Raw genomic sequence first — 27,604 nt, forward strand, 5'->3', positions numbered from 1 at the left:
TTTCTGAGGGGCTTGGCGTTGTTTCCATTCTTTGACTTTGTAAACCATACTGCAGGGAACATCTTCATTCTTTGTGGAATGTTCCTGCAGACTGCGTTCCTAGACATGGGAAGAGAGGAATTCGTCTGTCTCTAGGGCTCATTTTGGCCAGATTCTGATGCTGTCCCTCTTTTCCACAGGGGACCAACCAGGCACCATGGCACAGAAGGGCCAGCTCAGTGATGATGAGAAGTTCCTCTTTGTGGACAAAAACTTTGTCAACAGCCCGGTGGCCCAGGCTGACTGGGCTGCCAAGAAGCTGGTTTGGGTCCCTTCAGAGAAGCAAGGCTTCGAGGCAGCCAGCATCAAGGAGGAGAAAGGGGATGAGGTGATTGTCGAGCTGGTGGAGAATGGCAAGAAGGTCACGGTCGGCAAAGATGACATCCAGAAGATGAACCCGCCCAAATTCTCCAAAGTGGAGGACATGGCCGAGCTGACATGCCTCAACGAAGCTTCCGTGCTCCACAACCTGAGGGAGAGATACTTCTCAGGACTCATCTACGTGAGTATCTGGGGGGACAGCTAGTCACTTCTTCCAGGCCTCCTGCACCCCTGAGGGAAGGAAGAGCTTTCGAGATGTCTTTGGGGTACAAGTTGGGAGGATGAAAGTCTCGGTTGAGGGAGGCCCACGTGGTGAGGTAGAATCATTCAGACTTGAGTTCACACCCCAGTCCTGCGCCGCCTTGTACTGTGACCTTGAACAAACCCTTTCACCTCCTGAAGCCTCAGTGTTCCTATTTGTGAAATGGGCATAACCACCTTCCTCCCCATAAAGGAGGTGCCAAGATGCTGTGTGATCGCCTGTGCCGAGCGCCAAGGTGCCTGGCAGATGCTCACCAGACTCACTGAGGTCATCTCTGCTCTTCCTCCATCTTGGAAATGAGGAGGAGCTCTTGGGAAGGCTGGACCACCTGGGCATCCAGGTGGGGAGGAGACATGAGGGTCTGGCTAGGTTTTTGGGGAGGTTTTCCCTGTCACAAATGGAAACTCCTCGCCTGGAGCCGGGCCGCCTCGGTCTCCCGCGCAGACCAGAGCAGACCAGAGCTGCTACCGTCCATTCTGGTAGCTTCCGGCCCCATGTCGCTAATTAGGAATCAAAATTCATTTCTTCGGTTGGACTGGCCAGTGTCCAGTGGTCACCAGCACGGGATGCTGGTGGCTGCCGTATGGGGCAGCACGGGACAGAACACTGGCATCACTGAAGGAGGTTCTGAGGGAGGCCGGTGTGACTCGGGGTGTGTGGGTTCCAATTCTCCACAGCAAGAAGGACCTAGGTTGGGCGCCTGGCTGGCTCAGTGGGTTAAGCCGCTGCCTTTGGCTCAGGTCATGATCTCAGGGTCCTGGGATCGAGTCCCACATCGGGCTCTCTGCTCAGCAGGGAGCCTGCTTCCTCCTCTCTCTCTGCCTGCCTCTCTGCTTCCTTCTGATCTTTCTCTGTCAAATAAATAAAATCTTTAATAAAAAAAAAAAAAAGAAGGACCTAGGTTGCTCCCCTGGTATCAAGCCGCTGGGGTGGGGGGATCCTCCAGTTTAGCCTTTGTCTGCCCCTCAGAGAGGGCACGCTAATCCCTGGGGCGAGTTGCCTAACTTCTCTGAAATTTCATTTCCTTCTCTGTGAGATGAGCATGAGATGAGGATCAGCCTCGCAGCATGGGTTACTCTCAACACAATGCCCTTGGGACTCCTCCAGGCACGTGGTCCGCTCTCCGAGTGCTAGTGTTACTGCTGGTTATGTCGGTGTTACAGCCTTTTTTCCTTGGATGTTTTGCAAATCTGTGAAACAGTCCCTCCCTCCCCCTTCCCTGTTGCCACGTGAAAACGACCGAAAAAAAAACACAAATACAAAAGAACCCTTGTCATCTATAAAAATGCACCGCAGATTTTTTTCCTAATTAGGAAAATAAGTCACGTTTATTACAGAAGATTTGGCAAGTTCAGAAAAGCCCAGCAAACACACAAAAAATCAGCCCTCCCCCAGAGGTCATAACTGATAAAACGGTCCTTTCTTGAGCTCTTTCTTTGTGAGGATGGTATGCGTTTACGTATTTATAAGCCTGCGCACGTAGGTTAGCCTGCTCGCTCTTTTTTTCCGTCTATGAGTCCGTGCTGATCTTGCCCACACTTCCGTTATAAACCCAAAGATATCCTCTCAGGGGCTGTGCGAGCTCTCCCGTGGATGTGTCGTAACGGATTACCCATTCTTCATATGGATATGTCAGACAGGTTAACAGTAGCTTTTTTCAAAATTCAGATTTTATTTATTTGTCAGAGCGAGCGAGCGAGCACAAGCAGGGAGAGCAGCAGGCAGAGAGAGAAATAGGCTCCCCGCTAAGCAAGGAGCCCAATGTGGGACTCGATCCCCATGACCTGAGCCAAAGGCAGACACTTAACCGACTGAGCCACCCAGGTGTCCCAACAGTAGCTTTTTTTAAGAGCCAAGAGGGATCAGAGGAGCAACCTGGAATTCTCTAATACATCCTCTAACCCCTGTTGTGTGCCTTGACACATCTTATCTCATTTAATCAACACAATGTCCCCGGAATAAGGATACTTGTCCCATTTTACAGGTGAGCAAACTGATCTCAGAGAGCTGAAGCCTCTCCTTAACTTTCCTAACTACGAAGGGAAAGTCCCCTTGGTCCGAGCCACTCCTTGTATGGAAATACCACCGACTTGGAGCTGTCTGTACAGCCTGGGCATTTCTAAGGAGGCCGGTCTGCAGGGGCAGGAGAGGGGGCAGGATGGAGCTTTTCCAGGCCTCCCCATCTCAGATGTGTTCTCTCCCTCAAGGAGGTCAAGGGCAGGCCTGTGTATAAATCTTACCGTTGTCCACTGACATAGCATTTGAGCTGAAAATAGAAATCAGAAAAAAAAAAAAAAAAGAAGGGTTTATGAAGGTGCTGAGACCCAGAATATCTAATCTGACAGCAGATTAAAAAATGAATCAAAGCTTCAAATTCCTGCTATGCTTCTCCGGACAGTTTAGATGAAAAGCCTTTCAGCCTGACTGCATGCCTACTCCTGTCTCGTTCCTTTCTGGTCAGTTTAGTCCCTTAAATAGAATCCATTGTCCATGACGGAGGAGATGCGGAAGTCAGGGAGGGGAAGCCCAGTGCGTGACAGCAGGTGATGCTGACTTCGCTTTTGCTAATGGAGAGAGCTTTGCCCTCCATTCTGCAAAGCGCACCTCAAATGCAGACCCTTGTCCTCTGGGTTCTAGAAGAGTCTATGGAAGCCATTGGGTCCTGTGTCCTCATCCTCGAGAAGTAGGTTGTTGCCCTACCTGTTCATGGCACACATCACACACGGCGCATGCGTGTGACTCTGACCTTGTCCACACTCACCTGCCCTTCTGGGCGCTGGGTTCCCTCAGCCAGGAGCTCAGCACACCACTCAGCAGTTGGCTCTGTCCTTACTGTTTGGCTGGGGGATGGGACAGGGGGTTCAGGGAGAGGAAGCTCAGTGAAGTATGAGCCTTGCCGGTAGTGGGTACTGTCCTAAGTCCTTCCTGTCCTGTGGTGAAAGCAATTCTGACCTCCCATCCCGCACGTGACATGTCCGAGGCAGAGAGTTGATGTGACTTGCCTGGGAAGGGACCCGCGGGGGTCAAACTCTGGCCTGTCCAGTAGAACGCTCTAGGCTCTCCTGCTTCCATCTCTGGGGGGATGCTGAGTGTTATAGGGCCCAGCCCTTGCCCTGAGTCTGCTTCCTGATGAAGGGGAGGAAGATAAGACACACTCAAACCAGATGCAAATAAGAGACCTAGATTCTAAGATGATGGATGGATAAAGAAAACGTGGTGTGTCCATACCATAGACCAACATTCAGCCTTAAGACAGAAAATCTTGCCATTTGTGGCCACAGGGATGAAGCCAGGGGACACAATACTGTGAAATAAGGCAGTCACAGGAGGGCGAACACTGGGGGTTCTGCTCATATGAGGCCTTGAAAATCGTCATGCTCAGAGTCAGAGCCTGGAATGCTGGCTGGCGGGGAGTGAGGTGGGGGAGAGGGAAACAGGGAAGGTGTTGTCCAACAGATACAGGTTTCAGTCGCGGAGATGAGTGTGTTCTAGAGAATTGTGGCTACAGTAACAATCTGGTATGGTACGCTTAAAAATTGGTTAAGAGGGTAGACCACAATTGTGTTCAGTGTTCTTGCCTCAAAATGTTTTTTTAGCCCTAAAGTATGTCCTATACTTTTCCCATAAATGGGCACTAAGGGGTTTTCAGGCTCCAGGGATTTAAGGTCGGGTCTGGGTATAGGTGCATGATTTTTCTGGGCAGGGGTCTTGCTTTCATTAGACTCTCGGAGAAGCCTCGTTATCCCCTCACCAGTGACAACAGCTGCCGTCACCGTGTTATGAGTTCATACCAAGATGCTAGAGTGACTACTGTTCTTTTCTTTTTTAAAAAAATTTTTTAAAAAATTTATTTGACACAGAGAGAGAGAGAGAGAGAGATCACAAGTAGGCAGAGAGGCAGGCAGAGAGAGAGAGGGAAGCAGGCTCCCTGCGGAGCAGAGAGACTGATGCGGGGCTTGATCTCAGGACCCCGAGACCATGACCTGAGCCGAAGGCAGAGGCTTAACCCACTGAGCCACCCAGGCGCCCCAAGTTCTTTTCTTTATGTAAGAGAGAGACCCTGTTTGGAATCAGATTTTTGCAGATAAACTGGGGCTTAGAAAACTTACATAACTTGATTAGAAACAGCTGGGTCTTGAACCCAGGAAGACAGGCCCTGGAACCGCTGCTTTGAACTGCTGCTCATTTAATCCTTCCAACGATCCTATGAGGCAAGAGGATATTACCCCATTTCAGAGACCAGGCCAGTGAGGCTCAGCTGTGCTCAGTCCTCTTGCCGGAAGCGGGCAGAGCTGGGGTCCAGGGAAGGTTTATCTGCTCCGGGGCTGGAGTGATTGGCTCCCTGTGGATGGTAAAGGTTCCCAGGATAGCTGGAACCTTGAGCTTGAATGATGGGTGTGGGCCATGGCAGGTGGAGATGCTGCCGTGGGTGCCATTAGCTTGAAGCTGGACAACCTTTAGGTGCACAGAAGGAAGTCCAACTTTCTAATTATGATTTCTTGAGCACCTACTAGGTTGTAAGCTGTTAGCCCAGAGTGAGTTTTTTAAAACTGAATTAATTTGATATATCTCCTCTCCCTATCTACCCTCCTTCCCCTCCCAAAAGAAAAGAAAAGAAAAAATCTCAGTTTCTACCATTGCTTGAAAAAGGAAAGGTTCTGGTGGCCCTGGGCTCAGGTTGTTAGGTCACCATCCTGTTTGATGGGGTGTGGGCCCTGTCTTTTCCACAGGCCTCACTGCTCCCTATTGTCTCCCAGACCCTGGGGCTGATTGTTCTTGGTTGTTGATCACTACACCTGCTTTTTCTTCCTAACTGGCTCACTTCACTCATCTCTAACCTGCTCGTTCCCTGTCAACAGTGGGACTTTCCAGGTCTGTCCCAAGGCCCTGGGGTTGGGAACCTGATCCAGAACAGAGGTAGATGAAGTCTCCCATTCACTGGGTTTCCCAGCCCCAATTCCTTACCTGTGAACCCCAGAGGGTATTTTTCTGGTTCTGATTTCACTGTTCTGGGAAGACCAGGGGGCTAAGGAGAGGCCTTCCTTCCAATCTCGAGCAAGTGACCATGTTTTTATCTTAGACACGTGGCCCAGTGACCTGATGGAGTATCTATTCAGGGGTGCTGAGAACAGACTATGAACAGAGGCCTCCCAAGTGCCAGAGGGTCCTGGAGGGTGGGGAAAAAAAAAATACATTACTTCTTTGGGTCTCGGAAGGTGGAAAGGAAACACAGCTGGGGGCTGCCCCTTACTGAGCCCTGTGACCTCACTGTTTAGATCTTTCAAATTGTTATTCCTTCACAGAAGCTTTCCAGTAACACGGGGCTGTTTGTGCAAAGACTACAGGGAAATATTTAAAAATAAGAAGCCGAAATCGTGCCTTGTGGCTTCTTCTTGTGCGTGTTGTTAACTGGATGGCCAGATTTAACACGATATTTTGAATAGACAATACAGGCAAATATGAAATAATTAAATAATTTAAAAAATGTTCAAATTTTGTCCTTTCGTCCCCATTCCTCATCGTCTGGTTCCCTTCCATAGGAGGCCTCAAGCACGTTTCTTACATAGGCTTCCAGAAATATTTTATACCTATACAGGCAAATACGTGCATGTTTGTATATGTATAAATGTACTTTAAAAGAATTTTATTTATTTGAGAGTGAGAACACGAGCAGGTGTGAGAAGCAGAGGGAGAACCAGACTCTCCACTGAGCAGGGAGCCTGGGCTTGATCCCAGGACCCCGAGATCATGAGCTGAGCTGAAGGCAGACGCTTAACCCACTGAGCCACCCAGGCGACCCTCTCCATCATTTTACAGATGGGTTAGAAGAGGCTCCAGGGTTCGGCCACCCGCACAGATCCCTCAGGTAATGGAGGAGGGCCAAGCTAAGGTTCTGCCCTGGGCTGTGTGACTTACAGTCTGGTTTCCTTCCACCTTCCCCTGTTGGTTCTTGTTCCTGCCGGAGGAGGCCGTGGGAGCAGTCGCCTGCTCAGGGCTCTGTGGCTGACCATATAAAGTCTCAGGGAAGAACTTGGGTCCCTTCCTAATACGGTCACAAGAGGGAAACCCTGGGCCTATGGCTGGGACCTGCTGGTGGCAAGGAGCCCTGAGATGCTGGCTGGAACACAGGAGGTGGGGATATCGAAACTCTGAACTTGACCAGCTGGAGAGGGGGACAGGGAAGCAGAAAGGCCACCAACTGCGGTGGGGCCGGGGCTGGTGAAATGAACTGAGGTTAAACAGGGCTGAGTCCTACAGATTCTGAAGCCCAGCCACCCTGGGTGGGAGTGTGCTTCTGTCTGCCCAGGTCTTCCTCTCAGGTCATTGTGCCCTGGAAAGATGTGCTGAACTGCACAGAGATTCAGAACTGCCTGGAAGCTTGGATTAAGGGCTTGCTGGGGGCTTCGCACCAGGAGCTGTCCTAGGCAGACAGGAGCACGCTTCTGCTTCTTCGGGAGCTGGCGATGGAGTTGGGAGAGCCGTGTGTTCCTTCTTTCCTCTATTCATTGTATTCAGCAAGTGTTTACTGAGTGTCTGCCTTGTGCATGGCCCCTTCAGTGGGCACCCTGCAGTCTGGGAGCTGATGTTTAGGATGGGCCCTGAAAGAGAAGATGGGAATGGCTTTGGGGAGACGGCGGGGAGATATAGAAGCAACAGCACGTGTGACGGTTCCAAGCTGGGAAGGAGCAGGCTATAGTCACTAACGTTTATTGAGCACCTGTTACATACTCCACACTCTGTTAAATGTTTCATGAGCACTATCTCCCAGCAAGCCCACGAAGGATCTACTATTACACACCTTCATTTTGCAGTCGAGGAAAACAGGCTCAGAGAGGTCAAGAGACTTGCCCAGGGTCACACAGTAAGGAGGTAGCAGAATGAGGGTTGGTTCAAAACAAGTTCTCAGTACTCGATTCTGTACCCTTAACTGCTACCCTTTACTGTCTCCAGGTCAAGGGCTTGGGGAGAGGGAGGTTTATGTAAAATGTAAATGACGTAATGTAATGTCATTTACAATGTAAGTGACCCACATTCCAACAAGGGCATGGAGGTTGGCCGGGGGCACGGCCCAGGGGCGTCTGAAAGTGGAGTTAAAACCTGAAGGAGAGGTAGGGTAGAACTTGGTTGACCATCATTCAAATGACTGATCAATATTTGAACACTTACTCCATGCGAGGCCCTGTACTAGGGACCAGGACACAGAGCCCCTGCCCTTTGTCACCAGGTCAGCAAGCATCTACTGAGCACCTACTGTGTGCTAGCCCAGTGCTAAGCCCCAGGTCACAGAGATGAAGGCATTGCCACCCCTGTTCTGGGGAATCTCTGTAATTAACATACCCCTCAGGCATTTATTGGGCAAGCATTTAGTGAGCACCTGCTGTATGCCCAGGCCTGTGTAGAGACTGGAGAGGACGAAGAGGGTGCTCTGGCCGTCGGGGTATTTGCACTGGTGTTGGCCAGATGGCGGGAGGGGGCTGGACAATCAGATGTGGGAGGGGGCATCCAGGTCGACAGTGGACCCATCCGGCGAGTGCAGGTCCGCTTAGGCCTGCTATTGTAGGTGCCTCTGTCTTTACCCTCGCTTGTCTCCTCCTTTATGATCCAGACACACTAAACTGCTGACAATTTCCTGGCAAGCGTGCCCTCACCCTGCCGCCTTCCATGCGTTCGCTACCTCCTGAGCAGGCTGACACCTCCTTGTCTGCTAAGGCTCTGGGCAGGGAGCTCCTCCCCACTGGAAGTTTCCCTGACTGCCCCCCAGTGGGGATTAGGATCCTCCCCCCCCCTTTTTTTAAAGATCTTATTTATTTATATGACAGAGAGAGATCACAAGTAGGCAGAGAGACAGGCCGAGAGAGGGGGGGAAGCAGTCTCCCAGCTAAGCAGAGAGCCCGATGCGGGACTCGATCCCAGGACCCTGGGCTCATGACCTGAGCCGAAGGTAGAGGCTTTAACCCACTGAGCAACCCAGGCGCCCCTAGGACCCTCTCTTTATTGCTCCCCTCATTCCCTAGGCTCTATCCTTGTTCGAGTGACATTATTTTAAACATTCTTGTCCCCACGCTGATCTGCAGGTCCTTGGAGGTAGATAGATAAACCACTGATTTATCTATCTCCAGCATCTAGCACAGACCCAGTATACAGTAGATGCTCAATAAAAGGCTGATGGATGTCTAGACAGGCCTGTGTTGACCTCATTCCTGCCTTTTTAGGGTAGTGCCTCCTCCCACATGCCAATCCTATACTTTTTGAAAATTCTGTCCCCTTCTCACCCAGGCCCATCACACACTGTCCCTTTGCACACAGACTGAGCCCTGAGGGGGTTCTTCCCCCTCCAATTAGCTCCGGGCAAGGCTGAAATCCCTTTGTGGGAAGGATGTTGTGTTTTTTTTGTCTTCTCTAAGCCCAGAGCCTTGCACGGTGTCTGGGACATACCCACTGAATGACTGAGGGACTGAGTGCACAAATTTGTTTTTCTTTCTATAGGACAGGCAGAGGTTGGGAGGCCTCCTGGCTGGTGCTCAGGCCTGGCAGTGAGCGGAGCCGGGCTTGGCGCCGCTAGGGTCTCGCTTTGTGTCTTTGGTCAAGTTGCTTAACCTCTCTGGTGTTTGCTTGGTCTTGAGTGTCTCCCAGAGATGGGCCATCTGCTCCCCCGTTTGTCCCTTCCAGGGGGAGGAGGAGGGAGGGCCTGCTTCCCGGCTACTAGAGCCTCGGGCGGCACTGATGGTATCGTTTGGGAAAAACAGTTCCCGTGGGACAGGATGGAGCCTGTCCCTGGAGCTGTGATCTCAGCCCGGGGAGAAGTCGATGTCTAGGAGAGAATGGCCAGAACACGGAAAATGCCTCATGTGTGTGCGCGCGGTGGGGTTTGCCGAGTGCCTTCATGCCCTTTTCCTGCACAACTTTTTTTTTTTTTTTTAGTTGTGATAAAATCCAAATAATCTAGAATTTGCCATTTGAGCCGTTTCAAGGGGACAATTCAATGGCATTTAGCCCATCTCCAGCGTTGTACAGTTCGCGGCACCATCTTGTTCTAGAATGTTTTTATGAACCCCCCCCCCCCCCAGTAAAGGAAACCCCCGTAGCCCGGAGCAGTCACTCCCCCTCCCCGCCCCTCAGTGCCTGGAAACCAGGGATGTATTTCTGTCTCCATGATTTGCCCGTCCTGGACGTTTTGTATACATGGAATCCTACACTAGGTGACCTTTTGTGTCTGGCTTCTTCCATACCGAGCATAGACCATTTTGGGGGTTCGTTCATGCCCTAGTGTGTGTCAGGGCCGTTCCTTTTGGGGGACAGCTGTGTCTAATCCCTTCTGTTCACGGATGAGGTGGTGTTTTGTTAATGGTCAAGAAGTGTGAACTCTCTTGGGGCAGGACTGTCGTGCTGGCTAGCTCCGAATTTCCCGGCGACGACCTCACCCACCCTGTTTTCCTTGTCTCCTACATGGGCAGCAGGGAAATCACAGTGCGACAGTCACACGGTAGATAAGGGGACTCAATGAAGAGATGCCCGTGAAGGCCTTAGAGCTTAGTACAGGTGCTTAGTAAGTGTTCAGTAGACGGAGGCTCAGGGAGGTGAGAGGCGGCATGCAGGGGAGGTGCCTGCACCCCAGAGAGGGGTCTGAACCCCAATTGTCGGAAAGCACTCAGCTCTAAGATAGAACACAGGTGGCCCGGAAACCCGGGCTTGCCCCTTGCTCATCCTCTTCCCCCACAGCCCTCCTATCAGTGAAGCCCAGGCGTTCCCATTAGGACTCTGAGCCTCAGTTTCCCCATCTCTACAACAGCAATATGAATGCATCCAGCAGTTTTCTCATGAGGGTGCCGTGAGCAAATCCATGCAGAGCTGCTCAGTGCGTGTTTCAATGCAGGCAGGGATGGGCATAGCTGGGCTGGGACCCTGTGCGCTGGGTGTCCAAGTTCTCCCCGAGGCCGCATGCTGCAAGTAAGCTTGGGTTCTCTCTTTGGCAGACATACTCTGGCCTCTTCTGTGTGGTGGTCAACCCCTATAAGCAACTGCCCATCTACTCGGAGAAGATCGTGGACATGTACAAGGGCAAGAAGAGGCACGAAATGCCGCCCCACATCTACGCCATCGCGGACACGGCCTACAGGAGCATGCTGCAAGGTGAGCCACTCTCCAGGTGGACAGGGTATTGTCCGGGGCCGCCTCTGGGAGCTCCTGAGCCCTGCCCGGGCCCCTCCTGCCCGCCCGCCCACCCGCCCGGCCTGCAGTCCTCGCCAAGAATGCGGAGTTTGGCAGGCTGCACTGGGCCTCAGGAGCCTTGTGACTGAAAAAGGGAAAAAGCCAGCCGAACATCTGGGTGCACGGCTGGGAGGGTGAGGGAGAGTGGACGGCTTGGGCAAATACGGGCATGGGCTGCTCTGCGCCCCAGCCCCTCTGTTGCCCCGGGCCCGGCCAGCTGTCTGCTGGACGGTGCAGAGCCCTCTTCACCTCCGGAGGGAAGGGGGTGGCCGTGAGCCCCTGGGGTCCCAGTCGGCCACCTCTGGATTTGCCGCCCTGGGGGGTGGTGTGAGATGTTGTCTCCTCTCTGGCCTCAGTTTCCCCATCTGTAAAAAGGGAGTGATAGGGTCCATCTTGCAGCTTGTGGAGATTCTCAGGCAGCCTTGTCCAAATGGAAGCCCTTTGGATATCACCTCTATGTTTGTGTATTACTATTATTATTATTACTATTATTAATGATCTTAATCCACAAACTTCGTGTCCAGCCTAAAATTAATTCTGGCCTATGTCTGCACTCATCTGGCCACCACTCAGACCAAGATGGGAGATATTTCCAGAAAGTGACAGTTTGAAGGCTTGCCCCCTACAATGAGTTACAAAGTAAGGATATCCACTCTCACCACTCCTAATGAACATTGTGCTAGAAGTCTTAGCCAGTGTAATAAAACAAGAAAAAGAAATCGGGGCATCTCTAAGTTGTATGGTTTACCAGTTCAACCACCTTGGTCCTCTTGGTCCTCAGTAAATCCCTTTGCCTCAGAACGGTTGAGCCCTTGGTTTCCTCCTCGTGTTTTGGGTGCATTGTACAAAGGGCAGCACCCATCCCAGGGTGACTATCTTTGGGGAAGGGCGAGAGCATTTTCTTTCCTGTACAGGATCTGGACTTGAGACACAGGAGTTCTCCCATCCTTACATTTGGGAGAGGGCAATGGAAAAGGACTTGGGCAGTCCTAAAGCTGTATATGATTTTACATGGTTATAACGTGTGACTAGTCCTGAGGTTATGAACCAGCAGCTGGCAGGCTGCTTCCAGCCTTCAGATAAGTTTGATTTGGTCCATACAGTTTTAAGGATACTTGAAGTAGTTGTCACTTTCGACAACTGGGAAATTATATATAAAAAGTGTATGTTAGGGGCATGAGTTTTCCAGTTCCCCAGTCCTTACCTGGGGCATTTGTTCATGATAACTACCCTGCCCTTGTGTTTGACTTTGCAACCTCTGGAGTAGCTACCTTCAGAGTATTCTGAGTCAGGAATCGAAAGCTCAGTTCTGGGAGCACCTTTCCAGAACTGAGCTTTCGATTCCTGAGGGCAGGGATCCAGGTGTAGCCAACCTAGAAGGGCTCCGTAGAAGTGCCCCCAAGTTACTGACAAAGTTAGCCAAACCCCACATGTGTGACCCAAGCTGGATCACTGTAGACACGGGGCTGCCATTACCTTCAAAGACCAGCAGATGGTGCCTTGCAGAAAGGGCTATAGAGATGTAATCTATTTTTTTTTTTTTTAAGATTTTATTTATTCATTTGACAGACAGAGATCACAAGTAGGCAGAGAGGTAGGCAGAGAGAGATGGGGTGGGGGAAGCAGGCTCCTTGCCGAGCAGAGAGCCCGATGCGGGACTCGATCCAGGACCCTGGGATCATGACCTGAGCTGAAGGCAGAGGCTTTAACCCACTGAGCCACCCAGGCACCCCACAGAGATGTAATCTTGGTTGTGAAGGGTGGCTTCTGGAGTTAGCTATGTGTCTTTGTTTAAAAAAAAAAATTCTTTGTGGTCTCCCTTGATGGACAAGTTTACAGTGATGGTTCTCACACCTTTTTAAGGAAGCTGAACATCACCAAGTTATTGTATTCATGTCATTTGGGGTACTTTTAGTTGCACAAAAATATAGCACACCATATAGCAACGAATTAAAGTGGCTTAAACAATAGGAGTTTATTATTTCACATGACAAGAAGTGTGCAGGTTGATGATTTCAGGATTAATTAGTTGAGAAGCTCAAAAACAGACTCCTTTGGGATTTTCTTGGCTTCTTCCTCATGGTCACAAAATGGCAACCATAGCTATAGAGATCATGTCCTTATGCAACGATGTCCAAAAGCCTGAAGAAAGTGGAAGGTTAGGTTCTTTTCTTGTCTCTTTTGTATCAGGTAGAAAAACCTTTTCCAGAAACTCCTCAGCAGGCATCCCCTGATGTCTCATTGGCTAAAACTTGGTCACACGCCAACCTCTAAACCAATGGTTGGCAGAGGACTGGGACATTAGTAATTGTTTGTAATTATGTCTCACTGGCTAAACCTTTGGGCATATGCCAACTTCTAAACTAATCGTTGGCAAAGAGGACTGGTATCTTTATAATTGGCTTGGACTATTTCTGGTTCTTTCCTGGAGCTAAGGGAGCTCCCATAAGCACGTTTTTCTCTGAACACCAGAATGAAATGAAATTCTGTTAGCAAAGGAGAAGGGGAAGGGCACAGTGTTCTTAAAATACATGTATGTGACTTTAAAAAAACCATTAATATTGGACATTCATCCTAGAAGAATTAAAACTTATTTAAGCTAAAGAGAATATACCAGCACCCATAATCCTATCACCCAGGGATCATGACCATCAACACTTTGGCATGCAGCCTTTCATGTCATAACTGAGCTGAATATTCTGAAATGGAGGAAATTTTGATTGTCTGAAAATAATTGATTCCAGAAAAAAAAATCAGTTCAAACAGGGACCAAAATTTCACTGTAAGGGGGGAGAAAAGGTTTGATTGGGCAGGGGAAGTGACCTTGCCAACTGTCAGTCTGTTTTAGCTACATATAGTAGGAATTTGGTTATAATTGCAGCTAGATGCTAATTCTTAGATTGAGCAGAAAATTAAGGGTTGATTTTTTTTTTAACTTTTTTTTTTTTGGACAAAATCCCATGAGAGCATAACACAACGTTCTTCATGTCCTGTTTGATTCCTGCAGCTAACGAGAATAATTTTTGCAGACTTACGAGACTTGTGAGAGGGGTCACCTGTTTCTCCCAAGGGCTCTTTTGTTTTGGGGGTGCTCCATAAAGGCTCCATTGTGTTGTCCTTCAAGATGACTCTATGATAAAAACTTTATTTGGTTTATTGAGTTTAAATGTGAATCAACAGCTGCTCCATATGGTTTCATTTTGGCATTACCTGGTACTTTCTGGAAAACTACAAATGATAGACTCCAATGGAACAATTCATGGGGGGAGAATACAAACTTGGGAAAAACAACATTTTCTCTAGAAAGTGGAAGTTTGGTTTTTTTGCCAAGGAAGGTGGAGGCCTAGTTTTTTTGACTCTGTTGATGAAGGTCATGCTCCCAGGGTGGAAAGTCACTTGGCTGGGATGCACAATGAGCTTTCTGTCTCGTTGGAGGTGTGAAGGGAGCAGCTATGGCTTCCTCCTTAAACCCTTTGTAGGACAAGATGAAGCGTGAAGAGGGGGGGACTGGGGTGGGCTAACACATCCATCGAATGTGGTACGTGAACCCTTAAGCTCCTGAGGACCCATACCCTGCATGAAAGCCAGACTCCATCCTTGTCTGCCTATTCAACTCTGTATCTCTACTGGTGTCTGGCACTTAGTAGCTGCTCAGTTAATTTTTTTCCTCAGTTAATATTTGTTGATGAATGAAGGAATGCACTTAATCATTAATTCTACCCCAATTCTCCTTTCTAAATGTGTTGATATCCTTTAAGTATGTCCAGATATATGTTGGGGACCCTGCTTATAGCTTGTCCTTGAAGGCGATCACTACTGGAGCCTTCCAACCTGCCCCAACTACACTCTATGACAGGCAGCCGACATCTGGGACTTTCCTTAGCATGTTTGGAATTAGCTTCAACCCTCTCATGGTGGATTCCTTGTTTCCTGGTTTCCATGCCTTCCTCTTCCTTGATTCATCCTCCTGTGTAAATGGAGCACATTTTCTAGTACTTTCGGAAGTCAGGATGTAGACAAGACAGATTGAGATCCTGCTTATCTCATCTGAAGACTTGATGCATCTCTAATAGGTAAAGGCCAGTCTAGCTGAGTTTACCGTTTTAAGCAACAATTAGTTTTCTTTTGGCGTTTTTAAGGCATGGCTTCACAGCCTTCTAGCTTGTTTCGTTGCTGAGAAGATAAAAGGCAATCAGATTCGTAATCCTTTGCGCGTGACCAAAAAAAATCATTTTTCTCCTTCTCCGGAAGCTCTTAGACCCTTCTTTATCCCGGTGTTTCATGATGTTGATGGGATTTGTCCTGGGTCTCTTTTCACCCATTGTGCTGGAGACTTCATGGATGCCTTTCATCTATAAACACGTGGTCTTATATTCTGAGCTATTTTTGTGAATTACTTCCTTGATGATTTATTTCTGTGTACTCTGTTCTGCTTTTCTAGAAGTCTTCGCATGTCCAGAATGGAACTCTGGGACTGTCCCTTTTTCATCTCCTTATCTTTTTATTCTTTTTTTTTTTCTTTCTTTCTCTGGGCAGTTACTTTAACTTTGTCTAATGAGCCCTCTGTTGACTGGCTGTTGACTGACAAGCTTTAACTTGTCATCATATCCATATTATATATGTGCTTGAAGGAGGGGTTTGCTGGTGATGAGCTTGGCTATCGTTTGAGGAGAGCTGGGCCATTCCACTGCAGCCCTTCTCATAGATCTTTCCATCTTTTTTTTTTTTAAAGACTTTATTTATTTATTTGAGAGAGAGAGAGAATGAGAGAGAGCATGAGAGAGGTCAGTTAGAGAAGCAGACTCCCCACCGAGCAGGGAGCCTGATGTGGGACTCGATCCTGGGACTCCAGGATCATGACCTGAGCCAAAGGCAGTCGCTTAACCAACTGAGCCACCCAGGCGCCCCTCCATCTTTTTCATCCTTGCGCTGATCAGGTTTTCAGGGAAGACTTGTGCAGTGGTCTGTCTCCCTGGAGGGTGAAGACCTGTCTCCCATCATTGTGAGGGTCTAGTTAAGAGACCAAGGGTTTCAAACTGTGGAAGGAAACTTGCACGTTATCCTTTCAATGTGACCCCTGGTGCCGCCCAGGGATTTCGTTCTGCAGAGAATAAAATCTGCCTCCTCCTGTGGGCTGGGGGAAGGACAGATCCTTGGCTGCAGGGAGCGTGGACGGTATCTGGCATGTCTAGCAGCTTCTCAGACAGAATTCCAGCTGATCCTTGTGTCTGTCAGTCCTCCTTTCTGCCCGGTCTCCCCGAGCCCCCTGCCGTGGCCGGTTACTGAGGTTTGGCCTGGGGGCAGGGGAGTCTGTGATGGAATCAGGCTGCTTTCAGCTTTGCCCACTGGAGCTTAGACATCTCCTTTCCTGCGACCGTCCTCACTCGTCGTGTTTTCTGGCTTCCAAGACTTCTTTACATTTCTCTCTTTTCCAGTTCATTTCAACTCAGAAAGTCCCTTTACTGCCTTTTTACTCCGGTTTGGGGAGGAAGGGGCACGAATGGCAAGTGTCCAGCCCACTATCCTTGAATGGAAACTCTCTCTCAAACCTTCTTTTCCAAAGAGCTGATAATGATAATAGTGAATTTTTTTCATAGATTTATTTATTTATTAGAGAGAGATTGAGAGAACCAGTGGTAGGAGGGGCAGAGGGAAAAGCAGACTCCCTGCTGAGCAGGGAGCCCCATACGGGGCTTGCTCCCAGGACCCGCTCAGGCAGGTCATGATCATGCCGGCAAGCCCATGGTCCCAGGCCAGGATCCTGGGATTGAGCCCAGCATCCGGCTGGGAGTCTGCTTCTCTCTCTCTCTGCTCCTCCCCATCTCCCTGCTTGTGCTCTCTCTCTCTCTTTCTTTCAAATCAATAAATAAAATCTTTAAAAATAATAAAATAAAGCCTCGAAGATATTGTAGTGCCCATAAACGGACTCTAGAATAAAAACAATACTAAACTATAAAGTCAGGAAGGGCAGCAAAGTTTTTATTTTTCGCCACAGCATGTCCCATTGCTGGTTTTTACGAAACAGCAAATACTGAATCCTTTCAAAATTCCTCATTATTTTTCCCTCTCTTCCTTCCCGTGTGCGCACGTGCACGTGGGGTTGTGTTCATATGACTTGTCGGTTAATCCAACCCTGGGACCAGGGGCTCATTTTAGAGCCTGGGAAACTGAGGCTCGGGGGAGGTAAAGAACTTGCCGAAGGCCCTGGGAGGCTCAGAGCTGGATTTGAACTTGCTTATCTGATGCCCAAGCCTGAGGCTTACCTGGTCAGCCAGCTGCTGCGCGGCGTCCCGGACTGTCCCGTGGAAGGCGGTTTGCTCCCGGAAGGTTCTACCTTCTTACACAGCCCTAGTGAAGCCAGAGTTAACTGACCAGGGTAAATTAGCAGGATGCATGTGGCGAAAGCACCACGAGGCTTCCCAGGTAAGCCAATTTGGATTTCCCGCCTCCCCTGTAGGGTCCCCAGGAAGGGGGGTTTGAAAGGGTTTGAAAGGTGCATAGGATTTCCTCCTGATGTGTGGAGCCTTCAGGGTTTGTTACCCTGTGCAGGAGAGCAGAGTGTTTTGTCCTCATGTAATTAGCACCGAAGGGCCGCTCTCAGGGGATTAAAAAAGAAATCATGGCCCGGCTGGCTGGCTTCTGTCAGCTCCGGGGCTCTTGGCTGAACCCTCTTGAAACTGACGAGATATCTAGGAGATGGCGTGAGCTAACCTCTAAGCTCTCTGCTTTGCAATTTCCCACACTCTCTGTCCCTCTGTCCGAGGGAGGTCAAGGTCGGTGGGTCCTGGGGAGCTGGCTCAGGCTCACCAACCCACCAGAGGCTGCTCTGTAAGCTTGGCAGAGAGAAGGAGGGCACCGATGTCCCCCCAGCCCAGCTCACTGCTCTGGAAAGCCCGGACAGCTCGGCTCTGCAGCACCACGAGCCTGCCCATTTACAGAGGGACAAAACTGACCCTCAGTGCACTGAGTGAGTTGGCCCTAGAGCCCCGTGTCCCGCCTGGAGACGTCACCCTCTGCTGCCCTCAAAACACTGCTTTTCCCTTCTAGGCCGCATGGTAGTGACGTGCTCTTACCCCCGTTTTTCAGACCAGGAAACTGAGGCCCCAGGAGACTAAGGGACTGGCTTAGGCCCTCTCATTAGAAAGCACTGCACTTGGTCTCATACGCGGTCCCCTGGGACAGAATTGTTGCCGTCTAGAGCTGCTGTGTAAGCTCGCTATTTTGGACGACGTGGGCGATGGCCGTGGTGATGATCGGAACACTTGCTGAGTTCTTCCACGTGCCGTGGGGTCATTTAAAGCTTTGTCCATCCAGTCTTAGTTTACTGTTCTCCTCTCCTGGAGAGGTGGGGATTCTTATCCCTCTTTTCCTCAGAGGGACAGCACCTCGCCCAAGAGGTACAGCCAGAAAGTCCTTCCAAGTCATTTTGCTCCAAAAACCACATTGCTGCAATATGTCCCCACGGAGGGGACCAGATTCCTTGTTCTCTGCCTTTTGGAGATTTTGCAGCAGCTCTCAGCTTTCCATCTGGCCTGGCGCTGAGGTGGTCAGACAGGGGCTCCGTTTGCCTGGCTAGGTCATCACGGGGGCCCTGGGACATGTAGGTTGGCGATCTGAGTGATCATGAGAAGTTCACGTTCTTTGCCAGGAAATGAGGAAGGGTAAGGATCATCTGATTCTTACAACCCTTTTATGGAGTGCTTGTGGTGTCTTACTTAGACAGAGGGGAGAGAGCTAGGGAGAATTTTTCTTTTTTTTTAGGTAACAAGCAGTAAATACAGAGTGGACGAAGCAGGCCTGGTTGCCTTAGTCACCCCAGGCTGACTTTTGCTGAGCACAAACGCATACGCCAGCCTCCTCCCCCTGTTCTCCCAACCTCAGAGGGAACCTGGCTCCCTGTACCCCTTTTAATTCAACAGTGTTGAGACCCCACTCTGGGGTTGCTGGTGAGGAGGGGTACCAACTACTTGGTGGGGATGAGGCAAGGGAGAAGCCAGGTAGATAATCAAATCATCCCCACAAATACATGGGCTCTGGAAGGGAGTTCCCGGGGGCGTTGAGGTGGACCTTGGAGGCTGTCAAGAGTCTGAGAGGGCAGGGGAGGGGACACGTGGGCGTGGGCGTAGCAAATGAGATGCATATGGGATCCACAGGCTGGTGGGGTTGGAGCCCAGAGGAGGGAGAGTGGGACAGGTCGGAGCTGAGGCCCGAGAGCCTGCCCAGAAAATACTGGTCTCCCCAGACCCCATCCATCACCTGGCCAGGTCTGCTATGAGAGACGTCAGAACTCCCTGTGGATCTGGAAGATTCCTGCTGGGCTCCAGCATTATCTCTTCCCACCCAGAATCTCTTCCCACCCAGAATCTCTTCCTACCAGCTCCCCTGGAGAACAAGGGAAAGGCCCTGAGAAAGAGAAGGACCTTGACCTGCTGAGTAGTCGGTTGGGCCATGGGCCCTGGAGCTGGGTTAGAATCTCTGTGAGCCGTGAGGCTAAGAACTGGGCCTACCCCAGCTGGTGCAGGGCTTGATTCGGACAGTGCGTGGGGGACCCGCTGTCTGCTCCCGGCAGGGGCTGCTGGTGTCAGCTGTCACCTGTCTGCAGCCCACAGTGGAGGCCCGGCCCTGACATTTACCTTCACGTGTGGCATGAGTTAGCAGGTGCTCTTCCGCATACAAGGGAGGCTGTGTCCTCTGTTCCTTACTGGCTGGGGCGGGGAGGGGTGCCCCTCTAGCGACACAGGCCTGGCCACCTCCCTCTCGCTGGGTCCCCTAACAGGAAGGCATGGGAAGGAAGAGAAGCCGTGAGCCCGGGTGTGTTCTCAGTCCCAGCTTGGTTTTCTCCTTTTATGGTCAACCTGCAAGCCTCTGGCTCCCCAGCCATAAACCACGAGCTTGTGTTTGGGATCAGGCCGAAATAGCTGGTCTGCGGGGAGCTGGGCGTCCCCTGAGAGTCTTCAGGCCTCTTCGGGGGAGGGACCACCGGAGTCCTTGATCTCCCCCGCAAGCTGACTCGCAGACTTGCACATCCAAGGCCAGACCCTGAATCTGGGGGGAAGGAAGAGAGAGAGAGGCATGTTTAGGGGTGCATGTGAGGTAGGGAACACCCCACATCTCTGGGCTGGGCGATGCTGGATGGCCTGCCCCAGCCCCGCACCCCTCTGCTCCTGGACTCTGTCCTCTCTCCGTCTCTGACCTACTGTGTCCCAGGCCCCCTGCTTGAGGTTCTCTACTTCCTTGGTGTCTCCCACATTCCCTACCCCGGTGATTGCTACACAGTCTATACACGCTGCTCAGAATCACTTCAGCTGTGAAGACTTCGCAGCTCTGTCTCAAGCGGCCGCAGAACCAACCCTCTTGTCCGAAGCATTTTGGGCAAACACCTATGGTAGCCTTTGCTCGCTTCCTGCCTTCATTTCTTTGCCCATCTGACTGCCATCCTGCATCCCAAGCCTCTTAAAAACAGACTCAGTAGGTCCTCATGAACTTTGTGTTTCCAGTAGAGGCTCAGGACGTGTTTGCTGAGTGCGGTTGTGACCATAGACATAAGTGTTTTTGTTGCTTCTGTCTTGATTGCCTTGGGGGAGAGAAATACAAAGGAGAAAGCATTTCTTGAGCACCTACTATGTGTCAAGCTCTGTTCCTGGTACCTGGGATCAGGCCCAGCCCTTGACCTTCAGCTGCTCAGGAACCAGTAGGAGAAGCATTAAAAGCAGCTTTGTAACTTGTTCTCTTTCTTTCTTTTTTTTTTTTTAAATTAATTTATTTGAGAGAGAGAGTGTGTGTGTGTGTGTACAAGCCGTGGGGAAGGGTAGAGGGAGAGAGAAACTGTAGCAGACTCCTTGCTGCGCTCTGAGCCTGATGCAGGGCTCAAACCCAAGACCCTGAGATCACGACCTGAGCCGAAACCAAGAGTAGACACTTAACTGACTGGGCCACCCGCCCCCGCACCCCAGTTTTGTAACTTCTGAAAAACAAATAGATATGTGAAGTTTAAGGAGGCAGGTCTCTTGATTCAGAGATAGTGTAAAATTAACATAGTTTATTTTAAAAAGCTTTATTGTGGTATAATTTATGTATCATAAATCAGTCCATTCAAAGTATACAGTTCCCTGGGGCACCTGAGTGGCTCAGTCAGTTAAGCAAGTGCCTTTGGCTCAGGTCATGATCCCAGGGTCTTGGGATCGAGCCCCGCATGGGACTCCCTGCTTAGTGGGGAGACTGCTTCTCCCTCTCCCTCTGCCTGCCACCCTGCCTACTTGTGCTCTCTCTCTATCCCTCTATCAAATAAATAAAATATTAAAAAAGTATACAGTTCCCTGGTCACTAGTGAGTTTACGGGGTGGGGGATGCAGCCATCAGCATAATCTAATTTTATATATCTCTTACCCACCCCAAAATTGTGTGCCTGTTGGTAGTCCTTTTCCCCTCCTACCTCCAGTTCCACGGGATTGCTTGTCCACTTTCTGTCTCTCTGGATTTGCCTGTTCTGCACGCTTCCTATCAATGGCATGAATGCTACAGTATGTGGTCTTCAGTGACTGGCTTCTTTCCCGGAGCATCATGATTTCAGTGTCCATCTACATTGTAACAGGTGTCAGTGTTAGATTTCTTCTTTATGGCTGAGTGATATTCCATGGTATGGATTTTTGTTTATCTACTCAGCAGTTGATGGGTTTTTTTGTTGTTTCTACTGTTCAGCTATTGTGAATAATGTAAAGCAGCAAAAATTTTTTTTCTAAGATGGAAAGTTTTTCCCTTCATCCATAGAGTCCTATCATGGATAAAGGATCTATTATTTTTCCATATAATCTATACCCTTTCCCACTAAAACGGCTAGAGTTGAAATAATGGTCACAGTGAGATTAGATTGCAGTGGAGGGAGTCTTTGGGCTATTGGAGCCAGGGCCACCATGAAGCCATGTGGTGCCTTTATAGAAATAGAAAAAGGCACTGCTGTCTCAAGGCACTTTTCCTCTATCTGCTGGAAGATTGTCTTAATAAATGTACAAATCTATAATGACCAGTGTGAATTGTTCCCCCTTGAGTTATGCAGTGTACAACTTGTACCAGTGTCCATGGCAATCCTAGAGGGGGCATGCGGTGGAAAGGTCTCCAGTTTAGCTCTAGGAAATATAGAGTCAGAGAAAATCATAGAGGAAGTGACTCTCAAGGTGCCATTTCAGGAATGGATTGGGAGTGGGGCACCTGGGTTGCTCAGTAGGTTACGCATCCAACTCTTGGTTTTGGCTCACGTCATGATCTCAGGATCATGAGATCAAGCTCTGTGTCCAGCTCGGTGCTCAGTGGGAATCTGCTTGAGATTCTCTCTCCCTCTGCCTCCCCTGTCCCGACTCAATGCTTGCTCTCTCTTTCTCTAAAATAAATAAATCTTCAATTAAAAAAAAAAGTAATGGATTGGGGTCTGTAGTCCAAAGAACTGAAAACGAGTTCTCAAATAAAAACTTGTACTTGAATGTTCCGAGCAGCACTCTTCACCATAGCCAAAAGGTAGAAACAACCCAAATGCTCATTGGCAGATGAATAGATACACAAAATATGGTATATCCATGCAAGGGAATATTACTCAGCCATGGAAAGGAAGGAAGTGTGGACACATGCCACAATATAGGGATGGATCTCAAAAATACCACACTAAGTGAAACCAGGCAGCCACAAAAGGCTACATGTGGTGTGATTATACTGATATGAAGTGATTAGAAGGGGTACATCTGTAAAGACAGAAATCAGATGAGTGGTTGCTAGCAGTTATGGGAGTGGGGAAGGAAGAGTGATTTGCTAAATGGGTTGGGAGCTTAGGATAATGAGAATGTTCTGGAACTAGATCTGCACCAGGCACACCATGCACAGGGCACAAGGCTGTGAACCTACTCCACACCACCAAACTGTTCACCTTTACTTGGTTCATGTTGTGTGAATTTCATCTCAATGGGAAAAAGGAGGAGGAGGAGAATGGGTCAGGCAGGAATAGGGTGCTGTGGGCAGAAGATGCAGGCACAAAGCTCAGAGGGGACTCTGCTTCCCACATCCAGAGGACTCTGCTCTCTTGTGTCAGACCCAAGTTTGGGCTCAGGAAGGAGGCAGAATGCCCCAGGAAGTCATGGGTCGGCATGCGGTGCCTACATCAAGCCCTCCTTCTGCCCGTAACCTCAGCTTCCCACGCTTGGAGGCATTTCGTTTCCGATGGGAATGTCCCCCGCCAGAGGTCCCTGGCAGCGCCCAGCGCAGAGCTGCCCTGGCAGCTTCTGAACCTTCCCCAGGAGTCTGCTGCCTCTCCTGGGGACCTGGTGGGGAAAGGCCCCAGGATGAGCGTCTGACCCTATAAATCTCTGGGCCAGGCTTCCCAAGACTGCTGGGAAAGCCTATCTCCGTGGAGCAGAGGGATCAAGATAGCCCGTCTGTCCGTCCATCAGTCTCAAAATCATTCCTTAAAATAGCTGAGGTTGTCTGGGCCAGCCCCCTCTGAGCGGCGGCAAGGTGTGTGTCTCTCTCTCTGCCTGGTTCTGATCGCAGGGTGCTCTACCCCTCCCCTACTTCCTGACTCCGTTTTTCATGGGTTTCCTATTTGGCTCTGTCCCTGGGTGGGTTTCTCCTTTGGGTGGAAGTTGGAGGCACAGACATCCATATTCCTGAATTCCAGAACAAGGAGCTGATGGTTGTGCCAGAGCCGGACACCTTCCCCAGCAGATTTCCCCTCTGCGGGAGAGGTGATCCTGACTGCTGTCCCTCCCCGCCATGCCCTGTGGAGATGAAAGATTTTTCTTCTGTTTTTTTTTTTCTGCCCAAAGTCAAGGCATGGGCAGGGGTGGTTCCTTCTGGAGACTCTGAGGGAGAATCCAGGCCGCACCTGCCCCCTGGCTTCAGGTGGTGGTTGGCCATCCTTGACGGTCTTCGTCTTGTAGACACATCCGTCCTGTCTCTGCCTCTTCCTTCATGGGCCCTTGTCTCTGCATCTCTAATCTCACTGTACTTTCTCTTGGAAGTAAGAACAGTGGTCATGGACTTAGATACCTACCCTAAGTCCAAGATCATTTCATCTGGAGATCCTTGATTACACCTGTAACCTCCTGATTCTAAATAAGGTCACTTTCTGAGTTTCAGAGCAGACATATCTTCTGGAGGGGGGGGGGGTGCTGTGACCTTGGGCAGGTCACCTTCTGTGCTCTGTTTTCCTCATCTGTAAAATGGGAGTGATGCTAGTCCCACCTCCAGGGCTGCCATGGGAATTAAATGGGTCACGCTGCACCAAAGGAGCTCAGTGCAGGCGCAGTGAGTTGCAGTGAGTGCACCAGAAGGGGGAGCCACTGAGGGCATGGTGGGTGGTGGCTGTTTCTCCCCCCGCCCCGGGTCCTAAGCTTTGGGGTTACGGTGGTCTCCCTAAGAGCAGTAAAGAGTGTTTTTCCATTCACTACTTTTTGGTGAGATGAAGGAATGGTTAGAAGAATCCCAGGCAGACTTCCTGCTCAGTGCAGAGCCTGATTTTGGGGCTCGATCTCAGGACCCTGAGATCAGGATCTGAGTTGAAATCAAGAGTCATATTCTTAACCAACTAAGCCACCCAGACACCCCTATATCCCTCTTTTTAAGACACAAAAGGCATATTGCCATCTTTCCTAGCTATTTATTTTTTAGCTTAACGTATCTTAGAGTTCTGCATCAGTGGGTGAACATCTGCGTGGTCCTTTTTACTGGCTGCCTAAAGTGCCCTTACATGGCCACACCAGTGTTTAACTGTTTGACGTTGTTTGACTAGCTTGTCTTCAGTGGATGGACCAGTTAAATGGTTTGTATCCAGTCTTTCGCTACTGCTGATGTTGTTACAGTAGACTGACTTAGGTGTCTGTCGTTAGACACATGTGTGGATGTTCCTGATGTGGATATTTCTGGAAGGGCGTGGAGCAGCCAGGAATCATAGCAGAAGACGGCAGTATAGGTACAAGTCAGTGCTGCTGGACTGGAATATGGGACTCCGTGGGAATGGAGTTCTGATGCAGAGAGGGAGCACTCTGTCTTTCTGTCTTGTTCCTGGGGTCCTTCTCCCTGCAAGGGCCTCCCCTTGGCCCTCAGCTCAGGGGTCAGACTTGCCTGAATGGAGCGTCTCCATACTTCCCGAACGTGGTGCCTGCAGGCATCTGAGGCCCATACTGCCACCTCAAGGTAGAAAAACTTAGAGCAAGAAAGAGAAATTAAGTAGTGTTTTGGTATCTCTGCCTTTTGTTGTGAGATTGTGGCTCAAATGAGTCACCAGAATGTCCATCTGTAATCAGAAGAAAAGGAGAACTGATTGGAGATGGAACAGGGTTCATGGAGCTTGCCCAGTCATCTCATTCATCTTGCCTTGTGGTGGGCCAGATCTTCCCTATGTGGTAGAATTCCACCCTCTAGGTATGGTCATTACTGTCTGCTCTATTCCCCAGTGACACACAGGAATGGCCTTCTCCAGTCCTATCCATCTAACCATCCATCCATCCATCCTTCCACTCATCTTCCCATCCACCCACCCACCCAACTGTCCATCCATCCATGCATCCATCCATCCATCCATGCATCCATCCATCCATGCATCCATCCACCTTCCCTTCCATCCAGTCAGCCATTCATCTTCCCATCCACCCATCCATCCATCTATCCATCCAACAATATAATTGAGCACCTACTATGTGCCAGGTACTGGAGATACAATGTTAAACAAAACATATAAGCTTCTCCTTCCCCAGTAAAACTTGCTTTCTAGTATAGGGAGACAGACGATGTGGGCTCAAAGTGATGGTTCTTAGACTGGGTGAGGCAGGCGTGCTGGGACAGATGCGTGGATTTGAGATCTGATTCTTAGGAATTGAATCTTTCTATCCCAGAGGCCACTTCCATACTGTGGTTCCTTCTTCCCACCTTGACCTTAGCACAGCTTCTTTGTGGCCTGGGAATAGGCCTCATGCCTTCTCTTGGGTGGGCCATTCTAGTCTCTCCAAGCTGCCTTGTCCCCCAATGACTTTTCTAATCCCCTGCTGCTATGGCCCCTCAGGACCCACATCACCTTTCCTGTGTGCTCTCATACCCGGAAAAGCAGGAAGAGCCCTCCTTCTGACCCACGGTGTTTCAGAATCCTGATCGGTCACCGAAGTGGCCATGTGACTTTGGGGTACCTAACTTCTGTTTCCTCAATCCCAAAGGGGGAAGGGGCCAAGATTAAAGGTCACACATGGAAGTGCCTGACGCTGCATCTGGCCCAATTTAGGTTCAAATCCTGCCTCACCCACTGTTGTGTAACTATGGGCAAGTTTAAAAATCTCTGTGTGTCTCAGTTTCTTCATCTGTACAATGGGGATAAAAAGGATATGTGATATGTGATAAAAAGAATATCTCAGGGGCGCCTGGGTGGCTCAGTGGGTTAAAGCCTCTGCCTTCAGCTCAGGTCATGATCCTGGGGTCCTGGGATTGAGCCCCGTGTCAGGCTCTCTCCTCCACGGGGAGCCTGCTTCCTCCTCTCTCTCTGCTTGCCTCTCTGCCTAGTTGTGATTTCTCTCTGTCAAATAAATAAAATATTTAAAAAAAAAAAAAAGGATATCTCATAGGATATGTGAGGTCAAATGGGTGTTAATGCAGGTCAATGCTTAGAACAATGCATGGCATGGAGAAGGTGCTAAGTATTACGTACTATTATGTGGTATTTTTAGGGCCAGCATCATGCCCAATATTTGGTAGGTACCCTTAAAGTGTTTGTTGAATGAATGAATAAACAAGTCAGTTTTTCATATGTATATCAAGTGTCCCCATCAAAAAGCTTACTTCCAAAAAAAAAAAAAAAAAGGAAAACGCCCGCTTTTTTTTAAAAGTTTATTTATTTATTTGATAGCGATCACAAGTAGGCAGAGAGGCAGAGAGCCGGGGTGGGGGGTGGGAAGCAGGCTCCCCGCTGAGCAGAGAGCCCGATGAGGGGCTTGATCCCAGGACCCTGAGATCATGACCTGAGCCAAAGGTAGAGGCTTAACCCACTGAGCCACTCAGGTGCCCCAAAAGCCCACTTCTTCTAGGCTTGGGGGTGGTGTTTTTCAGAGCTCACCAAGCTAAACTTTCTATGTCAGGAGCTCAGGGCTTGGGGGCTGGGGTCCGGAAACGTAAGGAAGCAAGGTCCAGAACTGGTTGCTTCTGCCTGAGGACTCCATGGACCTGTGGGGCACAGACACCAGCAAACAGAAACAAGCAAACCTGGGACAGAGCATTCGGGAAGCACAGGTGCTATGGGACCAGGGGTGTGGAATGTCGCCGCTGTCTTGGGGACAGGCAGGAACCATGGAGTGGTCCTGAATTTCCATCTGGGAGGGACTTGGAGGCAGCAGAGGGATTATGGAGGAGACTGAGGTTTTTCTCAGGGCTTACTCTCTCCAACAAGGTTGACAATTTGTGATAGCTTGACAGTGTTGAAGGAGATTTACAGCCAAGCCATGCCCTGGTTCCATCACCGTAGGGAAGGCTTCTTGGAGGAGGTGTCATCCTTTTTTTTTTTAAAGATATTATTTTTTTATTTGAAAGAGAAAGAGAGCACGAGCAAGAGTGCAGGCAGAGGGAGACGGAGGCGTAGATTCCCCGCTGAGCAGGAAGCCTGACGCAGGGCTCAATCCCAGGACCCTGGACTCATGACCTGAGCTGAAGGCAGATGCTTAACCGACTGAGCCACCCAGGCGTCCCAAGGAGGTGTCATCTTTGAGGCTGAGGGATCAGGGAGGGGCCAGAAAACAAGGGAAGAGCCGGAACAAA

The 27,604-nt window shown here is 49.8% G+C and overlaps 1 protein-coding gene across 4 annotated transcripts in view; it reads left to right on the plus strand.

Moving 5' to 3' along the window:
• Positions 1 to 27,604, plus strand: part of MYH11 (myosin heavy chain 11) — a 110,153-nt gene that overhangs the window by 16,812 nt on the left and 65,737 nt on the right. For all 4 annotated transcript variants that reach the window (XM_045993786.1, XM_045993782.1, XM_045993783.1 and 1 more), the window contains exons 2-3: positions 180 to 541; positions 10,597 to 10,753. In XM_045993786.1, coding sequence (XP_045849742.1) covers positions 197 to 541; positions 10,597 to 10,753 — 502 coding nt within the window. In that variant the 5' untranslated portion in view covers positions 180 to 196. The remainder of the gene's footprint in view (positions 1 to 179; positions 542 to 10,596; positions 10,754 to 27,604) is intronic.

This window comes from Meles meles, chromosome 21 (assembly GCF_922984935.1).
Source record: "Meles meles chromosome 21, mMelMel3.1 paternal haplotype, whole genome shotgun sequence".
Classification (NCBI taxonomy): Eukaryota; Metazoa; Chordata; class Mammalia; order Carnivora; family Mustelidae; genus Meles; species Meles meles.